This window comes from Aplysia californica, unplaced genomic scaffold, assembly GCF_000002075.1.
Source record: "Aplysia californica isolate F4 #8 unplaced genomic scaffold, AplCal3.0 scaffold00154, whole genome shotgun sequence".
In the NCBI taxonomy this organism is placed as follows: Eukaryota; Metazoa; Mollusca; class Gastropoda; order Aplysiida; family Aplysiidae; genus Aplysia; species Aplysia californica.
The window spans coordinates 203,991-213,551 of NW_004797424.1; the positions used below are offsets into that span (position 1 = coordinate 203,991).

Consider the following 9,561-nt stretch of genomic DNA (forward strand, 5'->3'; position numbering starts at 1 on the left):
ATGGGTGATGTTCTGGCCTTTCTGCATGCCCAAATCAGAATTCATTTTTTTTATTTGATTAGAAGAAAACTGTCTGGCATACGTAGGTCACATAGGCCGGTAAGCTTGTCATTGTGAGAAAATATATTGTATAAAAATGTTTATTGCTACGATCTATGGATTTTGAGGTCACTTTGGCTGTCACCACGCGCTTAAATCCACATTTAATGATACTGATCAATAGATGAATTGTATGACAGTCCAAAAATGTAAAAACAGCGAATCTCATTTCTTCGGCACTGTTCAACTTCATCAATCCAAATGCAAGCACAGACTCACACATGCACACACACACACACACACACACACGCATACACATACACACACATACACACATATACACACATACATACATGCACACACAACACACACACACACACCCACACACACACACACACACACATACACATACATACACACACACCCACACAAACACACACACACACACACACACACACACATTCTCACACACACACACACACAAATGAAAAATAACCTATTTTCAAAATATAATTACATGATAATATTTGTAGAAGCAAGCTCTACCCGATATTAACTACTTTTACAGAGGTAATGTTAGTCATTGTTTTTTGGTTTTTTTTTCTTGTCTGTGAGCCTGAAGTTTGGACAGATCACTACCAGATTTTTTCGTCTCTGAATCTATCTGAAATAGGACATTTTGATGTATGAAGCCCTGTATACAAAAAAATAAAAACTAATGTGCTAGATGTTTTCTCCACAAAAGAATGTGACTGGTTAGTCTATGTGACAAATTTACAGATATCAAGTTTGTTTATTGTCCCTGTTTTGTTTCCCTCCAGAAACGGGCTATGATGGACAGTGTACGTCGGTGTCTCAAGGGTCTGAGAACCAATGTGCTGGACAACTTACTTGTGTCAACTTTGCGTGCAAGTGTTTTAGTGGGCTGTACCATACTGGCAGCAATCAGTGTGCCCCAAGTAAGTAGGTGGGGGGACTAGCATGAAACCTTAGGTATGGGATTAATGGCAGAGGTTAAGGAGGATTAGGAGGAAAAGCAGAAGAAGAAGAAGAAGAAGAAGAAGAAGAAGAAGAAGAAGAAGAAGAAGAAGAAGAAGAAGAAGAAGAAGAAGAAGAAGAAGAAAAAGAAGGAAAGACACTGGAAGGTGGAGTACTTTCTGTAAAGTCTGTGTTTTGAAAAGAGATGGAGGAAGGTAAAAGAGAGAAAACTGACATGTCCTGAGACCAATAGAAGAAAACAGTTAAATCTGCATGAGTTCAATTTTTCAAATTAGAACAACAACAGCAACAAAAAAGAAATAGAACAAAGTAGAGGACAAAAAGTGGGTTGTTGTGAATAAATCTGGTTTTGGTATTATGGTCAGTTTTAACTCTGTGTTTTTAGTTTTGCATTGTTCATGTCTGTAGAGGAATATTGAGGATGTGCTGCCAAGTGGAACAAGGAGTTGTTTTTGTTTGTTAATTTAGTATAGGGTTTTACAGCGCTCGCAACTGCATAAGGTCATATGAGCATGCGGGACACACCTAATACTTTTCCGTTGGTAGGAAATTTTGAATTTTGCCCGGGTGGCGGCCGAAGCCTACTCTTATCGATTTTAGACCACCAAGGGATCTTTAACGTGCGAAACTTGCACACGGGCCCTCCGAGATTTTTCGCCCTTGTCCGAGAAGGCTAGGTGTAGATCTTTCCTACCAGAAGATCAGTGGTGTGGCAGAAAGACAGCAGTTAGGAGGAGCCAAGGAGTAGCAGTAGAAAGGCTGCAGAAAGAGTCAGGAGCCCAGAGGAGGGGGCAAAGGAGGTGAGGGGGTGGGGGCAGAAAGTGGAAATGAAAGCAGACAACAGAACATTGTTAGAGATCAGGAAAGGATGTGAAAGGAGACAATTTTAGAGAAGAAAATTTTTTGGTCGCTACCCGGAATCGAACCCGGGACCTTTGAATGAGAGGCCAACACCTTAACCTCTAGGCCACGAGAGCCCCCATGAACAAGGAGTGAGGATACATTGAGGAACAGAGTATGGAGGAGAGGATAGGGCAGAGTTGTGTAGAACTGTTTGTCTTTATAGAGTTGGGTAAAGTGGAACATTACTTTTTCTGACTGATACTGATAACAATATACCGACATAATAGATATTTTGTGTCACAACACAGTGGAATCAGGCGCCTATCAATTTTAAGACAATGGAGTTTTTGGTAAAATCTTAAAGCTCGTTCATTAGCCTTGCTTATGATGAGAAAATATCCATCTAAAAGTTTAGATATTTGCAATTATTGGAGGTGGGGGTTGTCAAAGGTAAAATAAGCAAGAAAATGTCGGCCAAACTTAGGTGATTTTCAAAGCGTGATGTCCTTTGAAAATGCTAATTTGCTTCTTTTTTTTGGGTCTTTGGTCAATGTTTTTCATTAAAATCCACCCTCAAATGTGTTTTTCCATTGATGTAAAAGGTGTTGAACTGAAAACTTAAAAAACTCGATAAAAATTGCCCAAGGGAACAAAAAGTCGGTTTCTTCGATTTTCTTACTTTGACGAGCTCCTGATTTCTGCATGATGGCACACATATACTATGTCTTCAAAAGAATGTAACTGGTTAGTCTTTGTGACAACTTCACAGACATGTCAAGTGTGTTTATTGTCCCTGTTTTGTTTCCCTCCAGAAAGCGACTATGATGGATATTGTACGTCGGGGTCCCCGGAGTCTGAGAACCCATGTGATGGACAGCTTACTTGTGTCACCTCCAGGTGCAAGTGTTCCAGTGGGCTGTACCATACTGGCGGCAATCAGTGTGCCCTAAGTAAGTAGGGTGGGGGTGGGTAGGTGGGGAGGGCAAGTAGTACAAAAATCTCCTCAGTTATGGGATTTCACAGCGAAAGATGATGAGGAATGGGAGCAGAGGGTGCAGAAATAGATGAAGAAAAATAAAAGGAAAGATGCTGGAAGGTGGGGAGGTTATTTACAGCGTATCATTGACGTAATTACAACAGTGTTTAAGTCATGTTTTACAGTTTTGAGGAAATGAAAGATGAAGAGAGTGTCCAAATCAGAACCAATACTTGATATTTTAAAATTAAAAACTATAAAGGAAATAAGATAAGATCAGATAAGATAAGATAATACTTTATTATCCCAGAAAGAAACATTTTGAATGACATTGATGATATGCATATTGTAGATTTAGCTATGTTTTCTCCTTTGTAAATGTTGAAATTGACCTTTTGTAGATTTAGCTCAGTTTTCTTCTTTGTAACTGTTGAAGTTGACCTATTGTAGATTTAGCTAAGTTTTCTTCTATTTGTATCAGAACAAGTCACTCGGTCTTCTCTTGAAATCTTGAGTCAGTCTCTTATTCTTTTTCCCCTTCCTCCATCTACAGCATTATATATACCTAGTACTGGGAAAAGTAGGTCATATCATAAAAACAACATTTTGGTGCTTCACTTAGTGTTCCCAGCACTCGCTTAAAAAATCAGAAAATTTGTTTTTTTTCCCGACCTCGTGGCGAGTTTTTTCTATTCTTTGTTTTTGATGAAGTTTAGATCTGTGTTTACCTCAAGCCAGAACTACACACTACACTTGATCCTTATCTACCAAGGAAGATGGTAGGTTTATGGTAACATCAAAGAAATTGCGCCACTGGACTGCTCCGTCCGTTTCTGCTGTTGACAGGACTTCAACGTCAAGAAACAAACAAAGACGTCAAATGTTACTGCGTTTTCTTGATAAACACAGACCCAAACTAACTGTATTTTATTAAAAAAACAAGTAATATAAAAAATCTGCCACGTCGATGTTTAAATAATGCTCCAGTTTTCAGACACGTACACAAAACTTTTAAGCAATAGTCACACTCTACTTTTGAAAGGACTCGTAGTTCTCTGTCTTAAGTCTGTCACCCACCTGTAGAAGGAAATCTTTGCTGTCATTTGTCAATGTCCGGTAGGTCTGACAGTTGCTGGATAGTCATGGAGAGGTGGGTGAGTCTTGGTGCGTGCTTACAGTCAGGGACAAAGTCTTGCTTGTTGTTTTTACTTATGATGCTTTGTGGAAGGGTTCACTTTTTCCCACAGTCTACGTAATGAGTCCCAAGTTGTGCACGACCTAGCCAATACAATAAACAGGAAGAAAATACCGCTGTATTTTAAGAAACAATAAATGTTCTTGTTTTTAAAGATTTCCAATGAAAAGCTGAAGGCCTAAAGAGAAAGGGTGAAGTCTCGGAGAGTGGACTTAAAAGCATTAAAGAACGGAGAGGATAGAGCCTCTGTTTTCTTTACTTGTGCACAAAGTACCCACAAAGTGTATTCCCTGAACACTTGTACGTCAGTGTCTGATGCAGATGGCCCTACCCCCCGTTAGGGCAGTGCCACTGACTGAAGTGTCTTTAGGCCATTCCCAAAGTTTATTTTCTACTTTTTAACGGTGGTGCTGTGAACACTTATTACTTTTACTTTTTACTTTTTCATCCTCTGTTGCCTTTAAGCTTCAAGGGGAGATGGAGGTTTCTATGGCAGTGGCAGTATTGGTAGGCCAACTCTGCTGCTCTTTCAATTGGGATGTTGCAATTTCTCAGAGGTCCCTTGACTCCCTCAATCCATCTTTTGTATGACCTACTTCTTCCTTTATAGCCTGAGTACTTGGTGTTATAGGGTTCTCGAGGCTGGCTGGCCAGGTGACGTTTGTAACAGGTGGCCAAACTGTTTTGTTTTTTGTGTTTTTCTATGCAATGCAATCGGGACTCTGTGCTCTTTTTTCTTTATTTTTCTGCCTATCTCTTCATGGGATGTTTAGGGTTTTGCGGAGACATTTCATCTCTCATGTAGTGATTTTTGCTTTAATGGGTTCTAATTTATATCCATGTCTAGCGTCTGGCACTTGTAGCTTAATGTTGGTAGAAGTATTGAAGTGAAGCTGTCTTTTTGTGTCCATGGATGAGATAGGAGGGGTGCAAGCTGAAAGATGATGGTGTTGGCTTTTTGAGTTTGCATTTCTATTTCTCTGTCTCCGGACCTGTTTTCAGGAAAAATGCTGCCTGGACATTTAAACTCCTTGACCTGTTTAAGTTGTTTGCTATTGACATGAAAGTTCAGAGGACTATCTTTTTGGCTAACTTTCATAACTTTTTGTTTTTGATGTGCTTATTCTCATGTCAAATTTCTCACTGCTGTTCAATATGATATATGATTTTGGAGGCTTTGTTGGTTTGGAGGAATTAGACTTTGGTTGTCTGAAAACAGAAGTTAATTTTGGCTTTCTGGGCTTTGGTTTTTGTTTTGCATTATTGTGTCCATATATACAATGTATTATGAAAAGGATGGGAGATAAAAACATATTGCTGTCGTACTTCGGGTCTTATTTCAAGCCTGTTTGTGTTGCCTTCTTCAATTCTTACAGGCAACACAAACTGGTTCGAAGTAAAATCAGGAGAATGACCGGGAATGAACAGTAATAGAAGCACCAAAATGTAATTTTTGTAAGATGACCTCCTTTTTACCTAACTTAGTATTGCTCACAGGAAAGGAAAAGTGTACACTCAGTAGACTAGATATTTTACACAATCAGAGAGTGGAACCGTTTTTTTTATTGCCAATGTACAAGAAATGGGCACAACAAGAATTTAGACTGCAGTTTTTAAAACTAAATCTTTAGCGTGAAATGTTTAACTTTCGTCATTCCAGCTTTACAAAGTAGAACCAAGCCATGCTTTGAACTAACGGGAAAACTACCACCTTGTGCCCAGTGCGCTCACATGACCTTGTGCTGTTGCAAGTGCTGTAAAAATCTTGCCTAACTTTCCAATGAACACAATATGTATTATGTCCTCAAAAGAATGTGACTGGTTCATCTTTGTCACAGGTTTACAGATACAGATACATCAAGTGTGTTTATTGTCCCTGTTTTGTTTCCCTCCAGAAATCAGCTATAATGAACAGTGTACGTCGGGGTCTCCAGGGTCTGAGAACCAATGTGCTGGTGATCTTTCTTGTGTGAACTTTGCGTGCAAGTGTTCTGACATGGAGTACCACTATGGCAACGACCGGTGTGCAACAAGTAAGTGGGAGGGGGTGAGGGGGAGAGCTTTTCTCTATGTTTGGAGTGTGGACCTTTTCTGCTTGCTGTATTTGTCTGGATTTACAAACTGTTGCTCAGAACTCAATTTATGTGAGCTGATTGTGTAGTGTTTATGATCATTTCCGACTTTTTAAATACCTTTTGACTTGTATGACAAGAACTGTTGTGTCAGAGGAGTCTCTCAGAGTGTTCAGTTTCCTGACCTCAGTTGTTTTACTTTGTTCTACATCAATTATTTTACTTTGTTCTACATCAGTTTTACTTTGTTCTACATCAGTTGTTTTACTTTGTTCTACTTCAGTTGTTTTACTTTGTTCTACATCTGTTGTTTTATTTTGTTCTACATCTGTTGTTTTACTTTGTTCTACATCAGTTGTTTTTCTTTGTTCCCAAACTACACAGTTCTACATCACGGTCCTTGTAGGGTAGAGTCTGGCCCGTGGATGAGCCAGTTTGGGGAAAGTCCAGAAGTAGGTCACACTTTACAAACAGCACCCCTCGTGGGCAGTATTGCATACAGACGTATCTCAAAGGCCGCCAAAAATGACTTACGTCTGTATGCAATACTGCCTGCGTCCTGTGTTGTGGGATTCCTGTCGAAGGATGGGGAGGGTTAGGAGGAGGAGCAGAAGTAGAAGAAGAAAAAAGAAAAGGAAAAACCTTGGAATGGGGAAGGCTTATTTAACCCTATCCATACGCCTTGGGGTCATTTTGTACCCCCGACGTTGTATTCTTCACATTTTAGAATACTTCTAGTACGAAGATCTCTTTGAAACTTTCAGTATTTCTCAAATAATCATTTTGACAGACTGGTATGCAAAGCGTATGGATCGGATTAACGAGTAAATTTCCTCTTTGGAAAGTGGTGGTACAGAGTTCCTCATGTCGTATGGATACGATAGTAAAACCCGATGTACGGCTAGGGTTAAAGTGTGTAACTTGGAAAAGGAGGGAGGAAAAAAAGAGTAAGAGACTCCCACTCAAGATGTCAGTGATAGACGGAGTGATTTGTTCTGATACAAATGAAAAAAAAGTTGTTAAACCTACGTGAGCTCAATTTCAAGAAAGAAAAGAAAAACAAACAGAAAAAAAAATGTAGATCCCGTGAGCCAGATGAAGGACAAAAGGTGAGTAGGTGTGAATAAAACTGGTTTTGGTATTATGGTCAGTTTTCACTTTCTCTTCATAGGTAGAGGAATATGGAGGTGGTAGGGCTTGGAAGAAGAAGGAGTGAGGTGATGTTAAGTAAAAGATTTGTGAGGGCAAGATAGGGCAGAAATGTGAAGACTGCTTGTATATTTGTAGTTTGGAAAAGGGAGAGGGTTTTATTCTTCTTCTTTTTTGTGGGACAATACTGGTATGTACAAAAGAATGAACACTGCTGATGCTATTTTTTCCAAGGAATGTGACTGGTTAGTCTATGTGACAAATTCACAGATATGTCAAGTGTGTTTATTGTCCCTGTTTTGTTTCCCTCCAGAAAAGGGCTATGATGAACAGTGTTCGTCGGTGTCTCAAGTGTCTGAGAACCAATGTGCTGGACAACTTACATGTGATGCCAACTCCAGGTGCAAGTGTTCTAGTGGGCTGTACCATACTGGCAGCAATCAGTGTGCCCCAAGTAAGTAGGGTGGGGTGAGGGGGAGATGGAGAGGGGGGGGGGCTAGCACAAAACCTGAATAACAGGATTCATGTTGAATGTTGAAAAAGATTAGGAGGCAGAGCAGAAGTAGAAGAAAACAAAAGAAGAGACACTGGAAGGTGGGGGATGTGTTATTTAAGTCATATGACTTGGAAAAAAAAAGATGGAGGAAGGGGAAAAATATGAGATATCAGTAGAAGACTGTGACTAGTTCAGTTGAAAACAAAAAAAAGTGGGGAAATCTGTATGAGTTCAATTTCAACAAAGAAAAACAATTGATGAAGGAGAGATATCCTTTCGAGACAAGTGGAGGATAAAAAGTGAGTAGTTGTGAACAAAGCTAGTTTTGGTATATATAATGGTCTGTTTTCACTTTCTCTTCATAGTTTTGCATGACTTACACACGTAAAGGCAATGATATTGAGGATGTGTGTCTTGGTGGAACAAGGAGTGAAGAGATCTTTTGTAAAAGAGAATTGAAGAGAGGACAAGGAAAAAATGTGAAAGCTGCTTGTTTTTTATAGTTTGGAAAAGTGGGAAGTGTATATAGTGGCGAGACCCAAACTGACATATAAAAGAATTAACACAATAAATATTATATCCTCAAGCCTCAAAAGAACATGATTGGTCAATCTTTGTGACAGATTTACAGATCTGTCAGGTGTGTTTATTGATATTGTCCCTCTTTTGTTTTCCCCCAGAAATCGGCTATGATGGACAGTGTCGATTTGTGTATGAGAACCCATGTGCTGGACAGCTTACTTGTGATGTCACCTCCAGGTGCAAGTGTTTTAGTGGGCAGTACCACTCTGGCAACAACCTGTGTGCCCCAAGTAAGTAGGACGGAGTGAGAGGGAGTTGTCCTTAACATGTGTAAGGAAGTAGTTGACAGTTTGTTTTCATCATTATCTTTGAATGTACATACTGCTGTTACAAACCTTTTGTAAGTGCTCATGTTTTTTGTTCTAGTTTTATTTCCCATTTGGTCGGTGTATTTTGTCTCTCCGTGGTCCTTTGGGACTTGATGAATGCGGCGATGTTGTAATAGATGTTTTGGCATTCATGACACTTTTCCTTACACATTGCTGACTTGCAGGTTCTGAACTTGATGTACTGATATCTATTCTTTCTGTTGTGATCTGTTGTTTTTTCTGATCGTAGTGACCTAGTTCAGCCTTCTAGGGGATTTTTAAAATAGTACTACTAGGTCAAATGTTCTTAATTAATATTGGATTTTGCTGACACATTAACAAAATTTAAATAATGCTCCAGTTTTCAGACACGTACACAAAACTTCTAAGCCATAGTCACACTCTACTTTTGAAAGGACTCATTAGTTCTGTGTCTTAAGTCTGTCACCCACCTGTAGAAGGAAATCTTTGCTGTCATTTGTCAATGTGTAGTAGGTCTGACCGTTGCTGGATACTATGGAGAGGTGGGTGAGTCTTGGTGCGTGCTTACAGTCAGGAACAAAGTCTTGCTTGTTGTTTTTACTTTTGATGGTCTGTGGAAGGGTTCACTTTTTCCCACAGTCTACGTAATGAGTCCCAAGTTGTGCACGACCTAGCCAGTACAACAAACAGGAAGAAAATACCGCTGTTTGTGTCTGTTTTCAGAAACAATAAATGTTCTTGTTTTTAAAGACTTCCATTGAAAAACTGAAGGCCTAAAGAGTAAGGGAGAAGTCTCGAAGAGCCGACTTAAAAACATCAAAGAACGGAGAGGATAGAGCCTGTGTTTTCTTTACTTATTAAAACCTCACAAAGTGTATCGTATTCCCTGAACACTTGTACGCTGGTGTGTGATACAGATG

The 9,561-nt window shown here is 39.5% G+C and overlaps 1 protein-coding gene across 1 annotated transcript in view; it reads left to right on the plus strand.

The window, feature by feature from the left end:
- Positions 1-8,581, plus strand: part of LOC101846348 (cell death abnormality protein 1) — a gene marked incomplete at its 3' end in the record, with an annotated part of 27,576 nt that extends 18,995 nt beyond the window's left edge. Inside the window, 5 exon segments of the mRNA XM_013081982.2 lie at positions 861-998; positions 2,694-2,831; positions 5,948-6,085; positions 7,587-7,727; positions 8,450-8,581. Of these exon segments, the coding sequence (XP_012937436.2) occupies positions 861-998; positions 2,694-2,831; positions 5,948-6,085; positions 7,587-7,727; positions 8,450-8,581 (687 nt within the window).
- Positions 8,582-9,561: the final 980 nt, after the last annotated feature.